Raw genomic sequence first — 23,743 nt, 5'->3', positions numbered from 1 at the left:
CACAGAATATACTTTCAATCTTTTCAATGTATTAAAACTTATTTATTGACTGGAATATAATCTATCTTGGGAAACATTCCATTTACACTTGTAAAAAAAAAGTATTCTGCTATTATTGGGTAGAGGGCTCAAGGAATATGAATATCAACCTAAGTGATATTACTCAGGTCTTCCATATCCTTACTGATTTTTTTTTCCTGTTTTATCCATAACTAAGAAAAGAGAGTTGAAATCTATAACTTTTATAAATTTATACAACTGTAAATTTATCTCCTCAATTTTATCACTTCTGCTTCATGTATTTTGAGGCTGTTATTATATGCATATTCATATAGGATATATAGGATTGTTATATCCTGGCTTCAGCAATTTAATTTTCATGTGCCTTTGTGTGATTATCTTCATGTTTCTTCATGGGTTTTGCTGAGCTCCCTGAACCTGTCCAGAGTTTTCATTAAACTTAGAAATTTTATAACTATTATTTCTTCAAATATTGTTTTCTGCCACGTTCCTTGCTGGCACTACATATATACATATGTCAGACTAACTGATATTGCTCTACAAATTACTGATGCTCTATTTATTAATTTCAGTGTTTTCTATTTCACTTTGGGTAGTTTCTATCACTATGTCTTGAAAATCACTGACTATTTTTTTCCTGTACAGCCAAACCCTCTTTTTTCACTTCAGAGACTTTATTTTTCATCTCTGAAATTTCCTTTTGGGTTTTCTTACATTTTCAATTTCTCTGTTCATCAGTCACATTCTCTATCTTCTTGAACATACAAAACAGATATGTTAGAGTTGCTTTAACATGTTCACTTTTGAATTCCATCAACTCTGCCATTTCCGGATCTGTTTCTACTAGTTTATTTTTCTCCTAGTTATGGCTCCTATCTTCCTACTTTTCATATTTCAAGTAATTTGTAGATATCAGATATTGTGGATTTTATATGCTTAGGTGCTGGATTTTACTTTATTTCTTTTAGTAGTACTGTACTTTGTCCTGGAAAAGGACTTTAATTCTTTTAAGACCTGCCTTAAAAATTTTTAGAACAAATCCACTGCAACTTTTAGTGTAAAATTAAGATCCACTATTAGGGCAATACCTTTCTGAGAACTCTCCACAATGCCCCATATGCCAAGATCTTTCCTCTCTGTCTGATGGAAACACACCCTATTCCCAGTCTTACACAATATCCAAAAACTGTTTAGCCTACTGTTTTCTGATGGCCATTTCCCAGGCCTCAAGTAGTTTCCTTTATGACCTTTGGAAGCGTCTCTGTATATAGCTCTCTACTCTCTGGCACTCCCTACCTGACTGGCCTCTTTGGCCTTTCCAAATTCCAATCTCTATCTCAACTCTCAGAGCCTGCAAGGTTCTGTTCCAGATTCCCCTCCCTGTGCTGTGGCCTGGAAACTGTCTCTATTTAATATGCTCAGGCAAGAATAAGGCTCATCTCACTTTCCTACCCTCTCTCAGTGGTCAGAATGGTACAATGTGTTGTCCAATATCTGTAAGTTAATGTTTTATGCACTTTGTCAATTTTTCTAATTGTTTAAAGTAAGAGGGAAAATTCATGTTATTCTATCATGTCCAGAAGCAAAAGTCCTATGTAATTTACATTTAGAGAGTGGACAATGGGAAAAAAGAGACCTCATTCATAGCAATTTCTTGGATACATATTGGCAGTTAAAACCAAAAGAAACCTACTTCAGTGGCATAAAACTTTTCTAAGAATAGTTATTCCATCAAAAAGTCACAAATATTTCCTCCACTAAATTCTTCAAACCACTATATTTAGACTTCACATGTATACTTTAGCTTGAAACATCAAACCACCTATACCTATCCTAGTGACCACACTTACAGTTTTACAGATAGCATTCTATAAAAACATGATGTACCCTTTTATTCACATCAATTAGAAAAGCATAATGATCTATTCAAAATAGCAGAAGATATCCTAAACTGGATGGACACATCATACAGAACAGCAAAATAGTTCTACATAGTTCTAATTACCTAATATCATCAAAGTCTACCAGTGATCCTTTCTGAAATTAGTATTGGTTTCTCCATTGCTACCTACAGGACCTTTGTTTAACTATGTGACCACTTAGTACTTTGTACTAGGCCATCATATACTAGGCCATGTACTACCTCTTAACAGAGGCTTTTAAGAGATTTCCATCACATTTAACCTCTCTAAGCTGAAGTATCTCCATCTACAAAATGAAAACAATACCCATCTTTTAAAAATGCAGAGAAAAGCCATGTGGTATGTACACAATGGAATTGTTCAGCCATAAAAAAGAATGAAATCTTGCCATTGGCAATGACATGGATGGAGCTACAGTATAATGTCAAGCAAAGTTAAGTCAGAGAAAAATAAATACCATATGATTTCATTCATATGTGGAATTTAATAAACAAAACAAATAAGGAAAGAGAAAAAAAAAGAGAGAAAGACAAACCAAGAAACAAACTCTTAACTATAGAGAACAAACTGATAGTTACCAAAAGGGAGGTGGGTAGGTGATAGGTGATATAGGAAATGGGGATTAAGGAATGTTTTTGGTGTGATGAGCACCAGGTGTTGTATGGAACTGCTGAATCACTATATCATACACCTAAAATGAAAATAACACTGTATGTTAAGTAACTGGAATTAAAATTAGAATTAAAAAAATAAATAAAATTAAAAGCGCAGAGAGAATTAAATCAAAGAGCATGTCAAGGGCTTGGTGGAATGCTTAGCACAGAATTGGCACTTCATAAATCACTATTTTCTTATGTTCATGTTGTAGCTATATGACCCATAATTCTTTACCTCTTTGTTACAAAAACATTCCTTTAGCAAGCACACAAATGCCTCCAAGGACAGCTCATGTAACTTTGCTAGAATGCACATACTAGAACCCACAGTGTAGAGATGGCCATGCAGGCCCATTATGTCCTAAAAAAATGATGATGCTTTATATGTCCACTATCTACAATATCCTAGAAGTCCTCCTCAAGCTGTACAGCATTTGCACATTTCAGGGCCACTTAAATCAGTACTTACCAAAAATTTTTTTCAGGTAACATTCTCTTTTCTCTACCATATGCCTTTTTTCTTTCTGATTTCCTCTATTGGCCCTTCTGTATTTCTCTTCTTTCAAACAAACCTCTGTCCTTTCACAGGCAATACTATCAAATGAGAGCACTGTTTTTTTGCAGAGATAACCAAATAGTTCAATTTAGTGGATAAGTCTTTCTAGCCAAAAAATTAATCTTATCCAAGAGCCTGAAGATTCCAGATATTTGTTCATTGCACATATAAATAATGAAATATATAATAGAGAAAAATATTATTACTTCAATGAGTATATTCCTTGGAGAAAAAAATATTACTTCAATTAGTATATATCCTTCAAGGTTTAATAATGTGTCTAAATTACAGCAGACATAAAATTTAAGAAAGAAAATATTCTACTTTTTAAACAAAATTTGTCAGGAAAGAATTTTAAGGTGCTAACAAGGAACTACTGTTTTCTCTTACCATAAGAAGGAGACTCCCGTCCATCTTCTTTATCGGATTCTTTATCTTTTCTTCTTCGGTGGTGATGTTTGTGTCCACGATGCCTATGACGCCGACGACTCTCTTTACTAAATGGGACGTGAACACCAATATAGACAGCTCGATGACCTAGCCAAAGGTTCAGAAACATTACTAATTTTCCAAAAAGGAAAGAATACACATAAAAGTATACCAAATTTTACTTTGATAAAAAAGAATTATATTTAAGCTCATGTAATTAACAATGCTATTTCCTGTTCTTTTCCTTTGCAGAACACTAAAAGAACGCTGTCACGGGTTAATACCACTGACTGATAAAACAGGTTACTTGTGTAAGCATTATTTTGGCAAGGTTAAAATGGCACTTTGGGAAAGAAGAGGTTGGCCTATCTGAAATCATACCATGTAGACATAAATTTATTCCACCAACATTTTGATGTCAAACCTAGTTAACAGACATCCTTAAGGGATATGCTTTAATGATAATAAAATACCTTATAATCAATATTCATAGACAGATATTTACAAACATTTATTAATTACAGTTTTGAAAATCTCAAATCAGCAAGGTCCAAATTACTGAAAGCTACATTAAATGTAAATGATCCAAATACTCCAACTAAAGGGCATAAATTACCAGATCGGTGGGGGGAAACAATATAATAAGGTTATCACATGCTTCTGGAATATTAAAAAGCTACTGTGGAATTTACACAATTCCCAATTTGTATTGTGACCAACAAAATGGTTATAAAAGGTAGTCTCTGCTTTTGTCCACTAAATAAAACTTAACTAGAAAGGAACTAGAAAGCTAGCAGCACTATGTCAAATACTGAGGCATGAACTTGACTTCTTAAATAGTTTAAGTAACGTTCCTTTCTAAGTTACATGGAGTGGTGGGCTACAAGTCTAACTAATTTGCAACTCTACAAATGCCTTCTGACACGGGTCTGCTTTTTGACCATACGTACTTTAAAAAGTAACATGCTGAAATACACATAGTTAATGACATTCTTTTCCTAACAAGTTCCATAAGATGGTCAGAAAATAAATACTTCAAGAAATTCAGTTTCTTGAAGTATTTATTTTCTGACCATCAGGATCCTCAACTTTAGATGCGATTTGAAAGTACAGTCAATCCTCATTATTTGTGAATTCTTTATTTTCAAATTTGCCAACGTCTTAAAATTCATTTGTAACCCTAAAATCAATACCCATGGCAATTCTGCATTCATTTACCAATATCCATTTACAAAAAATTTGAGTTTTCTGAAACACACATACCCAGCTAAGTTTGAAAAAGGTGACTCTTGATTTCTTGCTTCAGATGCCAACACAGTAATATCAATAAATTAAGTCATTACATTTAAACTAAAACAGAATTAGATATACAATGGACTATAGATATAAAACAACTAAAATTATTTGCTTTACCATCTTCCAATGCCTAGTACGTTGCCTAGTACACAGTACACACTAGATAAAAATAAAATTATAGAAATTAAATACCGATTATTTTTTAAGCCCAAAATTAAAAATCAATTGTATAGCATGGGGGGAGGGGAGATGATGGAAATGTTCTAGAATTAGAGTGGTCATGGTTGCACAACATAGCGAATATACCTTAAAAAAAATTAACTATGCACTTTAAAATGGTGAAATTTATGTTAAATAAATTATATCTCAATAAGAAAACTAAAAAAATTATAACAAAACTCAACGATATTACTATTTAATTTTAGTGAGACTATTTTCTTCTGAATACTACAGAAAAGTGGAAATTAAAGAGTCAGATTCTCATCACTGAGCACTGGGAATTACAAGGTTGTACTCCAATTTGTAACTAATGGCTCTGGCACATAGCCCTAATGCACCAAAATAAAAATAAATTATAGGAGTTTCCAATTTAGAAAGAATAAACAGGAATATGAAAATCTAAGCCTTGTTTATTTAGCTTTTATTATCAACCTTAGTGTTCTGTGCTATGATTCTTTCTTTCCTTTCCTTTCTTTCCTTTTTCTTTAACCTTTACTCTGTCAAAGGGCTATTCAGTCAAACGCAGATAAACGTAATCTCTCCCTCAAACCCCACACTGAAATTTAGATATGTATCAAGTACGCAAAGCTAAAGGCTCTGGGGTAACAAAGGGAAGCAAAAAAAACCACATCCAAATGCTAGTCTTCATGTTCTAGATTGCACACATTTGAGAGGTAACATTATATGGTAATAAGCTTCCAGATAACTGAGATTCCTTTCAGAAGCCCTAGGAAGCCTAGATTTCTAAAGATAATTTTAAAAGACAGGGCTTTCTTCCACCTCACAAAGTAAATACGGAGAACACTTTTTTGTCTCTCTCCATCCTATCCTTATAGGATACCAGCTTTCACAGAAGGCTTTAACTTAAAAACATAGTTCCCAAAAAGACCTCAAAAGTGTATCAGAACATTTGCCAGGAACACCACTCTAACCAAGGGTTCAAAGTTAACAATACTAATAAGTCACATTGACATCACATGTCCCCACATATGATACGCTCACTTCTGTGGTAAGCTTCCCAAATATCCATAATCTCAGTCTGTTCATATGATAACATAAACAAACCCAAACTTAGAGACATTCTACAAAGTATCTAACCACTACCCTTCAAACACGTCAAGGTCAGAAAAAACAAGGAAAGACTAAAAAACTGTCATAGAGGAGACTAAGGAGATGAGACAACTAAATGTACTATTGGATCTTGAACTGTGTGACGTGATCCTGGAACAGGACACCAACATCAGTTGAAAACTGGAGAAATCTGAATAAAATTTAGTCTAGTTAATAAAACTGTACCAATGCTAATTTCTTCATTTTCATTAACAATGATGGTTAAGTAAAATGTTAAAATTTTAAAAAGCTGCGTAAAGGGTAACAGAACACTATACTATCTTTGCAACTCTTTTGTAAAACAAAATTATTTCAGTCAGAAGGAAAAAAAAAGAGAGAAGAAACCATTTGCCAGGACTTCTTCCTGGAAGACAGAATGACATATAATTCATTTGTTCCACAATTCTATGCTGAGGTATCATAGCACTGGAAAAGGCTAGTGCAACTGACCTATAAAATGAACACTGAAATAACTATGGCTATGGCATTCTGGATTGATAAAAACACATATTACCTAGCCTCTAGAAATGAAAAAAAAATAAATAAATAAAAGAATCAACTGACTTTTTAACTTTGGTATTTTAATTTCCAAGGTAAATAATGGCAACCACCAGGAAGATTGAAAAGCATTGATTCTAAGGGTACCTAGGTGGCTCAGTCAGTTAAGCATCCAACTCTTGGTTTCGGCTCAGGTCATGATCTCGGCATCATGAGATTGAGCCCTACATTAAGCTCCACACTAAGCGTGCAGCCTGCTTGAGATTCTCCCTCTCCCTCTAACCCATATACCCCTCCCTGCTCACACGCTCACACGCTCACTCTCTCTCTCTCTCTCTCTCTCAAAAGAAAAAAAAAGCACAGAGATTCTGAAATCTTTGTTATATCAATACTTTCAACAAGAAAAATCAAGGAATATTCTAACTGCAGCTATGCGTATGGTTATATGGGTATCTGCTGTATTATACCTTGAACTATATTTAGAAAAGTATTAAACGTTCTTTTAAATGTATGCTCTACCTCATAACAACAAAACGTTTCCACAAATAGGTTAAAAAAATGTTTTTTAAAGATTTTATTTATTTATTTGACAGAGAGAGATCACAAGCAGGCAGAGAGGCAGGCAGAGGGAGGTGGAAGCAGGCTCCCCGCTGAGCAGAGAGCCCGAGATGGGGCTTGATCCCAGGACCCTGAGACCATGACCTGAGACGAAGGCAGTGGCCTAACCCACTAAGCCACCCAGGTGCCCCCAAATAGGTAAAATTTAAAGCACACGAACAAACTTTCATTAGTAATTTATCCTGCTAAGCGTAAGTTAAACAAACTTACTTTCTAGTTCTTCTTTTTCAAACTTTGTGTTCACAGTTGAACTGGTTTTGCCAAGATCCACAACAGCTTCTTCATCAGGACCCTAAAAAGAAATTATTCTCATTTACTTATGATGTCAAATATACACTATATACCTACTAATAGGAGCATTATTTGAAAAAGCAAAAAAATAAGTAACAGATTGCCTTCCCCTCAAAGAAGGTAACTATAAGCTAACTAATTATAGCTAACTGCATTCTTTTTCAACATAAGCTTATAGGTGTTTTTTGTTTTCTTAAATCCACAAAAGATTATTCCAAATTTCATGGTAAGAACTGAGGTAGCAATTTTTTGTTGGTCTTCTATGAAAGTTACTAAGTGACTGTACATATATTCACTACAACAGAAAGACAATCCAGATCAACAATTAGAGAAAAATGGGGGGGGGGGGCAGTGAGGGAAACCCTTGGATATCAATATGGAATGCTTTTTTGGGTTGTTCTTTGCTCTTAGGTCCCCTAATTAAAAAGGAAACACTTAACTCAGCTATACCAGATTGTATTATGGTTCCACATTAAAAAGCACATCTATAGGAGCACCTGGGTGGCTCAGTGGGTTAAGCCTCTGCCTTCGGCTCAGGTCATGATCCCAGGATCCTGGAATTGAGCCAGGCTCTCTGCTCAGCCAGAAGCCTGGTTACCCCTCCCCCTCTGCCTGACTCTGCCTACTTGTGATCTCTCCATCAAACAAATAAATAAAATCTTTAAAAAAATGCATCTATAGACTAAACATGTAGTACACTTCCACTCATAAATTAACCAAGAGCCCATCCAAGTTACAAGAACTTATTTCTCTACAAAGGAAAAGCCACAACTAAATTTAACCTTTAAGGAGGTTCTAACTTCGAGTTTTCCAAGTCTACCTTCATAATTTTGTTTCCTTTTCCAGCTCAACAAAAAGAAACATATTTTTGTAAAATACTGTAGACTATTTTTTTAAATGAATAAAATTTTAGTTTTATCTTCCCTTCCCAACTTCGAACTTAACTTTGAAAGGAACATTAGTATGCTCAAGATTCTGCAGCACAGATATGAACAGATGAGGAAATTCCCTTCCCTCAAAAAGTCTTCATTTTGAGCTGTGGCCCATACTGAACCCTTGCCCAGCATGGGTCAGCTGTAGCTGACCAAGGAAACCTCGCCAACTTTTACCATTGTTAGGAGGCCTTGCACTTTGTCCAATATGACTACCGCAACATGTCTCAACAGGTGCACCCTGACTGGGTAGGCAAAGAAGTTTTCTAGTTCCTCAGGAAAGTCTATTCCATTTTAAGACTAGAGAACAGTGTACAATACTCAGTCAACAGTGAACAAGGACTCAGCTATGTTCAACAAAGCCAGGGACTGGGGAGACATATTGGAGAAGACAATCAAGAATTTGGAAAGATATACAAAGGTTCTGAGGAAGAGCTGGCAATATTAAACAAAACTACGAAAAACTTTAAGAGTGACCTAGATCAGCTCACACAGTCTATGCTATATGTGGAGTATGCTGAAGAACCCAGAATATGAAACCTCCTTCAGCAAACCAATCACACCAGGGAGGTGCTATCCTATAATGCTTTCGTCAAAGAATCAAACTGAAAGATGAATGCTAGGAAAGGATGGCTCAGGAAGAGGCTAAAGATCCAGATATAACCTAGAAGGCACTGGGGGGCATGATGAAGAAAGAGGTGGATAAGCTAAAACCACTGTTCAAAGCAGGCAAAAGGATGGGCAACAGGAAATGGACAATGTTCTGGCTCAGATAAAATCAAAGTACTACAAACCTTCCAAAGGAGGAGAGGAAAGAGCTCTCAAAAAAGAAAGTAAATAATCTAATTCATTCTCTTTGAAGGTCCTTATACTATAACCGGAAATTCTTTAGGCAACAGAAGACAACTGGAGATAAGAGAATCAAATAATAAAATTATAATTTTATTATACATAAATATGTTTACATAAATAAATGTATTTATATAGGATATATAAATACATATAAATATAATTATAGTAGTAACATTAATTGCAACATTAATATCCCACTGAATATTATTTTTCTAGAATACAGGCACTTTTTTATTGATCAAATTATAGCACTTTTCAAATTTTTCAAGACATATTTTCAGCCATTCCCATTTTATGGCTGATCTCATTGTCCAGGATCTAACACTTAGAACAATAAACTGGAAAGAACACAGTTAGCTTCTAACCAATTTCAAGGGCCAAGCATAAACTGGAAGACCATTTAAGAAAGGATCAAACAGGAGGTTGGTTAAAATGATCGATTAACATCTCCTCCAATTTTGATCTATACTAGCATATGTTTGGTACAGCTTTTTTCAATGCATATTATTCGTATATAATTGTGCCGTCCTATCCAGATTCTGTGTCTAAATTCTCCAATCTTTAAATCAGGAGCTGAATCAAATTTTTTTTTAAAGATTTTATTTATTTTATTTGACAGACAGAGATCACAAGTAGGCAGAGAGGCAGGCAGAGAGATAGAGGAAGAAGCAGGCTCGCCGCTGAGCAGAGAGCCCGATGTGGGGCTCGATCCCAGAACCCTGGGATCATGACCTGAGCTGAAGGCAGAGGCTTTAACCCATTGAGTCACCCAGGTGCCCCCAAGAGCTGAATCAATTTAACTTTTTATACAAATACCCTGCTATCCAAACTCTATTTACGTCCCAAAATTCAGAACCAGAAACAATACATTAAGGCAATGCAGATCTCTTGATATCCAAATCCACCTTCTGAAGATAAGACAATTCAAATATATAATCAAATAGAATTGAGTATCAAGAGGTTATTGTACAGAACTTTGAAGGATTGCTGTTCAATTTAATACAGAAAAAGCAGAAGTCAAATGACTTACTAAGGCTCCATGTCTACAGGAGCGGGTAACAGACTGTATTTTCACATAATGGACTGAGAAAGACAAGTGACAACAGTATGTATGGTTCATCGAACTGCCTCACAACAATCAAACACCAATAAGTAATGAGGAAAGACTAAAATAGGAATCACAAAAATACACACTTAGAAACACACAAAAAAACAAAGTATAATTAGTAAGCATTTCATACTCTAAAACCTTCAGCTCTCCTCCAGTGATTTTATGTACAGGTTGAATATAAGCAGTCTCCTAAAAGGTAATTATTCCCAAGAGGTAGCATACTGTGTATTCTAAAAGGGATTAAGTGCTCTCATTCTAAACTTTCATTATCAGGAACGCTGGCTAAGATAGGAAAGAAAACAACAGATTTTTCTCTTACCCCTAACCAAAAAATACCTTTTATTTCTACAGATATACTTACATGTTTATATGGACTAACAACACTATTAACTAATACTCAAAAACAACCTAAGCTGGACATCTAAACATCTACCATACCAAAAAATGCCCCCAATATGTGCAAAAAGTGGCATGCTGAAAAAAGTCTATCTACCAGCCCCTCCTCTCATGGCCCACCCAGCTGGCTCCCATTTAATCGTGCCTGTGAGGCTTTAAGTAAGTAAGTCACTTAACGTAAAGCCAACTAAGAATATTATTTTATTGTGACTGACTGGGTTTTCAAGAAGAATGCTCTCACGTGTAACTGGCAGAACAAACTAAAGTTCAAATTTTAAGAGTATTAAGAAATTTATAATACTAGCACTATAAACAAGGGGAGGAGCATCTGCATTCCCCCTTTCTCTTAAAACTTTTTGTAGCTTTTCAACAACTGTGAAACACGAATCAAAAAGGCAATCTGCTATAAATGCAAACATTAAATTAAGTAGGCCACACAAATAGTCATCTTGACATATTACAAGTAATTCAACAAAGTCTGCAGGATGCATATGACTTTATATACTGGAAATCCCTTAGAACAAAGCCATTAATGTTTCAAGGGGACAATTCGTTTCTGAAACAAATATACTGCATTTTAAATCCTATCATTTTAGGATAATGCCTCAAGCCGTATTTCTAAATATAGAGTATGTTTATATACTATATAAAGTACACTTGTATTCTTTAAAGTATATACAAAAATGTATTACACAGTAATAAATATTTGGAAGGCTAACCTTCAAACGGTCTCATATTGATGATTAGGAAAGCAATAACACAGAGACAATCATATACTGTTTAATTTTTTTGTTACAACAAACATTTAATTTTAGTAATTTAAAAAGAGAATAAGTTCAAATTTCAATCCGTTAATATGTCAGTTATTTTTATATTTGCATCTAGGAAAAAACTTTTTTTTTTTTAAGATTTTATTTATTTATTTGACAGAGTAGGCAGAGAAGCAGGCATAGAGACAGGAGGAAGCAGGCTCCCTGCCCGAGCAGAGAGTCTGATGTGGGATTCGATCCCAGGACCCTGGGATCATGACCTAAGCCAAAGGCAGAGGCTTTAACCCACTGAGCTACCCAGGCACCCCAAAACTTCATTTTTTAACTCCAAGAATATAATGAAAAACTAAATATAGTAACAGCAAAGAGCAACCCCCGACATCAAAATGTTTTCATTCTTAACATCAGATAAGTGATGCCTATAAAGCCTTCCTAAAATGAAATAATCCCAAGGCACTGAGAAAACTGAAATACATGGAAGAATAAAAAAGCTACCCAAGGGGCACCTGGGTGGCTCAGTGGGTTAAAGCCTCTGCCTTCAGCTCGGGTCATGATCACAGGGTCCTGGGATCGAGCCCCACATCAGGCTCTGCCCAGCGGGGATCCTGCTTCCTCCTCTCTCTCTCTCTCTGCCTGCCTCTCTGCCTACTTGTGACCTCTCTCCCTCTGTCAAATAAATAAATAAAATCTTAAAAAAAAAAAAAAAAAAAGGCTATCCAAAGTATGTCAATGTAAGATTGACTCACGCTAATCTTTAGAAAATTATTTGCATTGGTTTCAAATTTCTATTCCATTTCTGTTTGTAAAATAAGGTTACTAATCAGATTATAAGTGCTCCGTAACAAAGAAGACAATAAAGAACTAGAAATATAAGATCATAATGAAAGTTTAAATTCTCTATGTATGAAAGGACACATGTACAAGATTATTTATTGCAGCTTATAATGGGAAAAGATTGGACACAGTCCAAGAGTCCCTTAATAGAGGAATGGCTATGCCAGTGGCATACCAAGGTACTGGGAGGTATTTTTCATGCCAGTACATATAGTGTCTAAGACCTATTATAAAATGAAATATACACAAGGTAGAGAACCATATATAAGGTCTGCTACTTTCTGTGTTAGGAAGTACCCAGAACAGGAATATTTTAATTTGCATAATGAAACACTGGAAGACATACAAGAAAACAGGAAAACCAGTTACCTCTGGCAGTAGATGTAGACTTTTGAATTTATTAGTTTATATTCTCTGATTTATTTTTAGCCATGTGAATACAGAAGAAGACTTAAGAATGCAATCTTCTGAAAGTCACTTACCTATCTTGGTCCTCATCTACAGAGCATAATACCCACCTGAAAGCATTGTGGAAGGATATATTACATAAAATGCCACAAAACAATACAGAACCCATAGAAAATGCTCCCACTTTTTACTAAACTAAATGAGGAAACTATTCCATGTTTAAGGGGGAAAAAAAAAGCTTTCTAACTAGATTAGAGAGGCCTTACAAGTACAGAAACAAATACCTATAAGTTTCCTAATTAAAAATGAAGTGAAGATTTAAAATATATCCTAAAATAGTATTACGGTTGTATGAAGAATTATTCACAGGAAATACATGCATAAGTATCTAGGAGAAAATGCCAAGATACAGCAAGTAACTTTCATAAGGATATAAAACTATTACTTTAAGAGACTTTTAAATGTATTAAAAATTCAGGCACACCTAAAGAGTTTATTAAAATTCATCTCCCCTTGCTCTATGCTAGACGTGCTCATTCAGTAGGTTAAGGTGGGTAACAAGTATCTCTATTAAATAACCCCCTTATGTGATTCTGGTGCACACCAAAGTTTAAACACCACCTCCCTTCCTGCACTATGATTAGGACTAAAGTACTGCACACGCTCTTCAATAAAGACTGCTTCATGCTCTTAATCATTTTAGTAAGCCTGCTTGGGAATACTGTCAACTTCACTTACATTGTTTTAATCCTTCAGAAAATGAAAAGTATATTCCAATTCACAAGAAAATACTGTAAATCATACACTTTCACTGAAATACAAAGAAACCTAAATCAATAAATAGTATTTTAAAAGTTGATTTGTATGTCAGAATATTTCCCCAAAACGTGTAGGGCAACTTATCAGAGTATGTATAAATAACAATGTTGTCCCCCTCCAAAATACAAGTTTCCCCAACATTTCCAATTCCTAACCATATCCCCATCTACCACCAAAAGTTGAACTTATTTAGGAAACTATAAATTTATGGGCAAAAAGCTTAAGAATAGGGCAAATAATCTTTTCTAATCCAATTAAAAGGAGATCAATCATCAATGCCTACCATTTCATAAAATAAAAGTCAAAGAATGATATTCGTAGTTTCTAAAGAACTCACTTGGCATTTCTGATTCATTCCTCTAAAACATGCAGAAAAGACAGAAGAGGTATATGGGAAATTACTACAAATTTAAAACAGCAAATTTCAAACTCAGACAATCATGCAATTCCCACAGGGGGGAAAAAAAAATTAAAGTCTTGAGAAAAATGCCTTGTGCCCGGTGCAGATAGATTCGGATGTTGGAGAAAAAAGCCTTCAAAAATCTATTTTATGAAACAAGATGGGATCGGGAGGGAGACAAACCATAAGTGATTTGGAGGAGGGACCCCAGCAACTCTCAGTTTGTTGTGTGAGATTAAGAGGTTATGGACATTGGAGAGGGTATGTGCTACGGTGAGTGCTGTGAAGTGTGTAAACCTGGCGATTCACAGACCTGTACCCCTGGGGATAAAAATACATTATATGTTTATTTTTTAAAAATCTATTTTATATACCACTGTTAAAACTAAACACAATGGATTTTAAGAAAAAGTTTCAAAAGAAAAAAGTGAAATAACAAAGAATGTAAGAGTAAGAAAACTAAGAGGTCTGAGGCATAAAAACTGCCACATAATGGACTCCAATAAGAAAGAGGATTGCTAGTGACACACTGTACTGTCACGTACTTCATCACAAGGCACAAGAGTCATGAACAAATGGAAAGCCTCATCAGGGTTCTACTTGAAATTATAAATCACAAATATTTATTATATTATTTCTATGGGGAAATGCATTCTTTCCAAGTTCCAAATCAGTACACACACACACAAAAAAAAACATACAAATCACTTATTTTATGGTTATCAAGTAGTATATGTTTACTGAAATAAGCATAATAAAATCTATTTCTAAAACAGGCTTTTTAAAGAAAACTATCACAATCTTATTAGTAATTAAAATGTGCAGAAAAGCACAGGCATTCTGCACTAAAGGGAAAACACACATACACACACACACACACACACCCCAATCAGTTTTTCAACGAAATAAGGCCCAGTACGTGTTCTGTCAAGATTCCTTATCTCCGGTCAGCACAAGGTTATCATGACCTGGCTATTTTTAGGGTTCCTTTGCAGTTTTCTAGTAAAAACCAACAGGAGACAGCCAGAAAATCCCTTAGCAATATGGTCGGTTTGCCTCTTCTTCCACTAGATAATAACCTTATTCCCCGTAAATCCAACAGGTCATGAGAAAAGTTTCATTCCCTTAAAGACTAGGAATTATGGAACTCATTCATTCAATAAATATTTACTGAGTACAAACTATGTACCAAGCATATTCCAGGCACCAGAGATACATAAATGAATGAAAAACTGTAATACTATCAAATGTCCAGCTTAACAGTTAATTTACAACTAAGTGGCTCTCCATGGTTTAAAAAAAAAAAAAAAAATCTGGAGGTAAGTGAATTCTCTTTTCCATTCCTAATCTTAATGAATGAGACCTCACAGACTCATAGGGATCAACAGGCTTTATTTTTTCATTCAATGTTCAGATTTTATACATACATTACACACACACAGCTTAAGCGACACAAGATCACACTGTAAGCTGGTGAAAGAACTGAAATTAAAAGCCAGGTCTCTAAAGAGTCCCAGTTACATGGGTTCTTTACCCACACAACAAGAGACCAAGGTCACTATAATATATGCTGAGAACACATAGTACTTTTTCTTCACAACATCTGTTAAAACTTACAATTATATATTATACTTCTTCAATGTTCTTTACATACTTATATAACTACTTCTTTAATTTCTTTCTACTATCTTCCAATAGAACATAAGTTCCAAGAAGAGGGGAATCATGTTTGTTTTGTTCACTAGTATACCCTAAGCATCACGCAGGATTCTTAGTAAGCTCTCTAATACTAGAATGTTGAGTATGTTTCAAAGGACAAGACTACTCAGCTAAAAATTTACACTGGATTTACTTAAAGACTCCTTATGAACACAATTAAAGCTCAAACATACAAAGGTATTCAGTATTTTGAAATGTAATAAATCAGTTTATAAACAAAAAAGCCCATCACCAACACATGATAAAACTAAAATTCAATTCACAAGCAGGAATTCCCAGCAAAATCAAACTATTTGAAACAGACTTTGTAACTACGTAACACACTGTACTAATTCTTCCCATAAGTCATTTTTCCATCTGAAAAAGCACAATCTGTGATTTGTGTTTTCTTGGCCAAATGACCAAAAACCAAACTTTAACAGGTCAAAGGCATAATAATAAAAAAAAAAAAAAAAGAAAAAGAATGTTAAAAGATTATTTAACAATATACCATAAATCTAGTTTTTTATCCTTTTTGGACATTTGAGGTTTACAAAATCTGCTTTAAAACAGCGTAAGATCCCTATCACAAATTAATTTCTTCATTACTTAAGACATATGGCCACAGGCCAAAAGTAGTACCTCCAAAAAATAATGATTGTAACTACAAAGAGTTATCAAATATTTCAGTTTATATTCAAAACATACTTAACCATTAAAGACAAAGTGATTTCTTTCCTAGTATCTTGGCCAAACAGAATTTTTAAAAGCCTCATTCCAGTAATATTAACTGGTCAAAAAAACTAATTTTATAGAATAATAATGATGCTACAAACACTGCTAACTTTATACCAGGATCTCCTCTTTACAGCAAACGACTTCCACAGCCAAGGACACAGAGGATGATACTATTCTAAGCCAGTGCTAATAAGCCTGACATTTCTTCAAGCTTCACTAGTAAACTGAAAAAGTCAGATCTGTTTGTAAATAAAACACAAGATCACAACCAGGTACATACAGGAAACTTCTTCTCCAGACGAAATCTCTCCATAGCAAAATATAAATGGCTTGTCTTTGACAATGTAACACAGTTAAGTCCCTTGAAGATTCCAGGGACAGTAAGTATATATCTGATTTAGGTCACTGTGCTTTGCACAGATGAACTCTCCTAAGTTGCTTTTATGGTACAGCCAATCACAGTCTTCTAAGTTACCTAATCTTCCAAGCTAATGACTACAACTTATATAGAGAGAGTGACAGCAAAAGAGACTAGGAGCATAATACACACAGTAGTAATAGAAAATACCAAAAGAGAAACATAGCAACCAGTTTTCAACTGAAACTTACTGTAACAGTAGTTCAAAAGAGAACATACTCTAAGGATATATGGGGATGGTTACATGAGTGAGTGAGTGAGTGAGGGTTAGTCAGATCTTAGAGAATAAACTGCCAACAACATAGTTCGTTAAATCTAGCCCTTTCACTTAATTTCAGGAGGACCCAAAGATGTCTGCATCTGAAGAAAGTTCTGCCTTTAATTGTTACTCTAATATGTATACCAACTTGTATAATTGTTACTCTAATATTTATACCAACTACATTAATAGTATATAATATAATAACTATATTAATAACAAGAGTAATTCAACAAAGTTATTTAATCACATTATGGTTTACAATTATTTTAATCTTTTAGCTAAAAGAGGAAAAAGAAAATGAGAAGCACTCCTCCAACTTTCAGACTCAAGATCTCTTTACACTCTAAAAATTACAGAAGACCTCAAACGGCCTTTGTTTATACAAGTTTAACATCTATATTTACTATATTGGAAATAAAACTGAGAAAACTTTAAAAGATTTAAATTCAATTTAAAATAAAGTCATTACACATTAACATAAATAGTATTTTAATGAAATATAATCCTTTTCAAAAATAAAAGCTTTAATGAAAAAATGGGCTTTTACATTTCTGTACATCTCTAACACCTGACCTTAATAGAAGACAATTAGATTCTCATATCTAATTCTCTAATCAAGGATATGATTTGGTTGAATTATATAAAAATTCCAGATCCATGAAATACTCTGTTGTCAAGGGAGAAGTGTTTTAATATTCTTTTCAGTTAACTGTGGATATTCCTCACTGATACTGCACCAAATTTAAAAAGTAGTCATTTTTAAAATTTTTATTTTAAAATTTATTTTTTAAATAATTTATTTTAAAATTATTATAATAATTTAATAATTTATAATTTATTTTAAAATATTTATTTTTGAATAAGCTCTATGCCCAAGGTAGAGATCAGGACCCTGAAATCAAGAGTCACATGCTCTACCAACTGAGCCAGCCAGGCACCCCAAGAAGTAGTCATTTCTTAAACATTAGTTTGCAAGGTAGAATCTAAAACCATTTCAGGGGCGCCTGGGTGGCTCAGTGGGTTGGGCCGCTGCCTTCGGCTCAAGGTCATGATCTCAGGGTACTGGGATCGAGTCCCCGCATCGGGCTCTCTGCTCAGCGGGGAGCCTGCTTCCTCCTCTCTCTCTGCCTGCCTCTCTGCCTACTTGTGATCTCTCTCTGTCACATAGATAAGTAAAATCTTAAAAAAAAAAAAAAAAGATTTTAAAACCATTTCAAATGAATGCTTTTGTGCATGTATACTGAAATCCATTAGTCTACCATGCACTTTGAATGGTTCTCTCACCCAGTTCTAAAATACATGTTCACTGGGTACTAGAACTCTTCCAAACCTCACATTTCATTATATGATATTAAAAATATATTTTGTTAATATCATCAATAACCTCATCAGAGAAGTTCAGCTGGTAGATAAAACTTTTCCAAATTTCTTGTTTTATCATGAAAGCTAGATTTATTATCATTGGTAACAAATGCTACCAGTTCTTTTTGTTTGAAGTGATAGGTTCACATCCTTTTTTAGGAAATACCTGCCAAATGTCAAGTCTGAATAACCATAGTTTAGTGTGCAGTTACTTTCAAGTATAAAAGCAGCCAGCTTCAGCTCATAAGTCAAGCAATCACACCAGTGTATTTACCCCAATTACTGTTACTTCAGTATGTAACAGAAGTGTTTTCATGCATGCTTCCTATTTTGTCATTCAGAATATTAAAGTAATGTGCACTCCAAGACTCAGATTTACCAAGACGATTTTTCCTTCTTCATCAAGGATGTTCCTAAGTGAAAATCTGTTTCATTTTTTAAACTGAGAATGCCTACCAGGGCTGTTTGGTGCCTCTGCCTTGTTTTGAGCTAAGGGACCAGCAGTTTTACTCATCATTGCCTCTGTACCCTCAGTACAAATTCCACAACAGTGGAAAAGGCAAATAATGTCTTGAACTATTAAAAATAGTTTTGACATTAGAGATCCCCTGATCTCAGGGGCTGGCCGAGGTCCATGGACAGCACTTTGAGAACTACTGTAAAGGGCTGTATCTTGAAAATATAAAGTTTTGGGTGTGGGGTGGCTGGCTCAGTCAGTGGAGTATATGAACCTGGATCTTGGGATTGAGAGTTTAAGCCCCACACTAGGCACCAAGCTTACTTTAACTAACTAACTAACTAACTAACTAAATACATACATACATACATACATAGTTGTGGGTGGATTATATTCTTTTTAGTTTCTCTATGATATTGTTTGTTCAACAAACATTTTAAAGAATGAAGACTAAAAATTATCATTCTATTATTCTGGGTATCTTAAAAAAAAAAAAATACTTATTGAGCACCTATTATGTGCCAAAACTAGGCTAAACATGATGATACACACTGAATTATTACATAGTACATTTAACCTTCAGACATTTAATTTAATCCTCTCAACACTAACTAAAGCTCAGAGAAGTTAAATTACTTCTCCGAAGTCACAGATCTAGTAAGCAGTAGGTTTAAGATGCAAACCTAGTCTTTCTCAGTCCACGCTTTTTCCTCTATTCCAACGGTCTATAAAGAAAAATAGATGTAAGATATAAGACAGAGATAAGAAATACTGATGTAAGAAACAAATATAAGAAATAGAAATAATAAAAAAAAAATTCAACTATAGATGATTAAAACAAAATTCTAACTGAACATGAATTAATAAAATAAAATGTGTACCAAATCCATATAGATTGTACTCTTAATTTAGGGTACCTGGGTGGTTCAGTTGGTTCAGTGTCTGCCTTTGGCCCAGGTCATGGTTTCAGTGTCCTGGGCTCCATCCTGGGCTCCATCCTGGGCTCCCTGCTCAATGGGAAGTCTGTTTCTTCTTCTCCCTCTGCCACTCCAGCACTTGTGTGCACTTACACTCTCACTCAAATAAAATCTTAAAAAAAAAAATTGTTTTAATGCCTGGGTGGCTCAGTCATTGGGCGTCTACCTTCGGCTCAGGTCATGATCCCAGGGTTCTGGGATAGAGCCCCACGTTGGGCTCCCTGTTCTGTGGGAAGCCTGATTCTCCCTCTCCCACTCCCCTGCTTGTGTTCCTCCTTTCACTGTGTCTCTCTCTGTCAAACAAATAAATAAAAAAAAATTAAAAAAAAATTTTTTTTAATAATTGTAATCTAAATTAAGTTAATTCTCTTTTTAATTAAACTATTCTCTTTGGATAGTATATTTTCTCCCTGGAGCCATCAAAGCCTTAAAACAATGCAAATAAATGATATTTTTTATAGGAATATCTATTTCCCAAAAACGAAGTCTTACTACCAGCTAATCCTGCAAAATCCAGATAACATATAACAGATAAATAACAAAGTAAGAAATGTAAAACCAAAATAATAAATCAAACAGAAAAACAATGTTTTAATTTTCCACAACTTTATAGGATACTGTAGATAGCAGTCAAAAGACATAACATAGCCTTCAAACTAAAGCTTGTATTTTATTAAATTTCTCTAAGATAGAAACCCCAATGACATCAATAGTTCCCCTAAAGCATATAACTAATCATATTTTTAAAATATTCAACCTTTCTATGATTTATAGTTGGCAAACAAATTTTTAGAAAGCAACTAGAAAAGATATGTTAGTCAACATTTTTTTTTTAAGATTTTATTTATTTATTTGAGAGAGAGACAGTTGGAGAGAGCATGAGCGAGGAGAAGGTCAGAGAGAGAAGGTGGAGCTGGGAGCCCAGCTGTTCATGGAGCTGAGAGCCCGATGCAAGACTCGATCCCGGGACTCCAGGATCATGACCTGAGCCGAAGGCAGTCGTCCAACCAACTGAGCCACCCAGGCACCCTGTTAGTCAACAAATTTAAAAATTCTCAATACATTACAACCAGAATGAAAAGTGTCTGCAAACAATCAAGTTCAATAGCAATTCCTACAATAACCTCTTGAAATTTACCTCCTGTAGAAACTCTTGGCCCTCCCCACTATATTTAAGAGCTTAACATCCTAGTCAGCCATAGGTCTCAAGCACTAGATTATAAAAACCCTGAGCACAGGGATTTAGGTAAAAGGAAGGAGGGAAAGCCAGGTGGTTGGTGGGGGGAGGGGGGGTAGTATCGGACACATGTATAGGAGAGAGAGGAAAGGAAGGTTAAGAGTCCCCAGGAAAGGGAAAAGAAGGAATTAGGTACATACAAATTTTTAATTTCCTAAATTGCAAAACAAAACTGACTCTACATCAAAATACAAAAGATCAATTTCTGCAGCATATTACCTGTTGTGACAGTATCCTGGGCACTACTAAAACCAATATTCAAACTAAACTTTAAAATATCAAGTTTACAGATTAAATAGAAAGGTAAAATAAGTTTAATTCTACAACTCTCGATAAAATAAAAAGATATTAACTCAACATATAAGGTACAGAATTTAAATCTATTTCTTTAAAGATTTTTCAGCAATCCTTATTTTAAGGCGATCTATTGAGGTATGATCAACATGTATGTAATACATACAACTCTATGAGTCTGGGGATACACACCCATAAAACCATCACCACCATCAAGGCCAAGACATATCTGTCACCTCCCAAACTTTCCTCCCACCCCTCCCCTTATTACTGAGTGTGTGTGTGTGGTAAGAATACCGGACCATTATCTGCCAAAATAATTTTAAGTATATAATACAGCTTTAAAAAAAAAAAAAAAAGATTTTATTTATTTGACGGAGAACACAAGCAGGCAGAGAGGCAGGCAGAGATGGGGTGGGAAGCAGGCTCCCTGCTAAGCAGAGAGCCCGATGCGAAGCTCGATCCCAGGACCCTGGGACTATGACCTGGGCCTAAGTCAGAGGCTTTAACCCACTGAGCCACCCAGGCTCCCCTATAATACAGTTTTCTTAGCTGTAGGCACTATGCTGTGTAACACATTTCCAGAATTTAATTACCTTATGTAACTGAAACTTTGTACCCTTTAACCATCACCCCCCTCACTTCCTCCTACCTGCAGCCCCAGGCAACCATCCATTCCACTGTCTGCTTCTGTGAGTCTGATATAAGTGAGAGCATACTGTATTTGTTATTCTGTATCCGGCTTATTTCATTTAGGCATACATTTACATGAATCAAAACAGTCTCGTTTATTCCCTTATTCTCTCTGCCCCATTTTCAACCTTTTCCCCATTTCTGTAATGCAAATAGAAGTATATATATTCTTACCAAAAAAGATAGCCATGTTACAACTCACTGTTATATACATAACTTGCTTTGTTCCAATTAAAAAATATACCCTAGGGCGCCTGGGTGGCTCAGTGGGTTAAGCCACTGCCTTCCGCTCAGGTCATGATCCCAGGGTCCTGGGATCAAGTCCCGCATCGGGCTCTCTGCTCACTAAGGAGCCTGCCTCCCCTCTCTCTCTCTGCCTGCTTGTGATCTCTCTCTCTCTGTCAAATAAATAAATAAAATCTTTAAAAAAAAAAAATCTCTAAAAAATAGAATGAATATATATATATATATATATATATATATATATATATATATATATCTCCTAAAGATTGTTGAAGGCAACTTCATCTGGAAAAAATTAAGTAAACCTATACATGATAGAAGATATCAAGACTTACACAAGGCTCCCTACTCCTCTCATATCATGTCCACTCACCAGACAGAACTACTTTCTGCTTTTGCCTTATAACTGTTCTTGGTAGCTAGAGTTGTCATCATAACTTTAAATAATGTATCATTTTAGGCAAATATCTGCTTATTTTACAAAAAGAAAAATAAGGATTTTCCACAACCCTGACACACACACACACACATACCTTTTCACTTACATAAATTAGATTTCTATTTTTATATAAAGACTGATAATAACTACCTTCTGTTCCATATTTATAGTGAAGCCTTCTAAGTAAGCTGTGTCCTATGGTTTGTCTTGAATTTTAAAATTCATGTTAAAAATACATTTGGAGTACTAGGATTGCTTAAACACTACTATCTAGTTCAGAATCAAGATTTATGACTGGACCATTAGAAAATGTCACTAAACCCCGTACTGCTCAAGAAACTCTCTCAAATATTACACTCAAGTTATCTCTTTCAATGTAACTTAAATATAATTAGAATATGAAGAACCTGCCCCAAAATGATAAATTACTGACTAGATAACAAAAGCAAACATATTAAAATGCAAAATACTAAAGATTTCAGTCTTTGCACAAGTCGTAAGTTTCCACTATCTCTAAGACAATCTATTCCCAATAAAATCATGGAAAAAGGGGGGTAGGTGACACTTCGCCTAAAAAAACAATCCAATATACTATAAAATTATGATATGTATGGTACCAACACAGAAACAATAATTATATATTTTATAAGGCAAAATTGAGTCAAGAAACTAAAACTAAGATTTCTTTGCTTTTCCAGTTTGATAAAATGAAGTTGTCTACTTCGTTGTCAAACCACAGGTAAAAATAAATTCTAGATGGATTACTTAGAAGGGTAATATCTTGGAG

At 34.7% G+C, this 23,743-nt stretch overlaps 1 protein-coding gene across 3 annotated transcripts in view; it reads right to left on the bottom strand.

Annotated features, from left to right (window-relative positions):
- Window positions 1-23,743, bottom strand: part of SLC4A7 (solute carrier family 4 member 7) — a 108,812-nt gene that overhangs the window by 58,551 nt on the left and 26,518 nt on the right. For all 3 annotated transcript variants that reach the window (XM_059162430.1, XM_059162428.1, XM_059162429.1), the window contains exons 2-3: window positions 7,536-7,617; window positions 3,546-3,692 (exon numbers count right to left, since the gene is read on the bottom strand). In XM_059162430.1, the coding sequence (XP_059018413.1) occupies window positions 3,546-3,692; window positions 7,536-7,617 (229 nt within the window). The remainder of the gene's footprint in view (window positions 1-3,545; window positions 3,693-7,535; window positions 7,618-23,743) is intronic.

The sequence above is a fragment of the Mustela lutreola genome, chromosome 2, assembly GCF_030435805.1.
Source record: "Mustela lutreola isolate mMusLut2 chromosome 2, mMusLut2.pri, whole genome shotgun sequence".
NCBI classification, from domain to species: Eukaryota; Metazoa; Chordata; class Mammalia; order Carnivora; family Mustelidae; genus Mustela; species Mustela lutreola.
The sequence above is the reverse complement of the archived record's forward strand: the minus strand, read 5'-3'. Positions and strand labels throughout refer to the sequence as shown.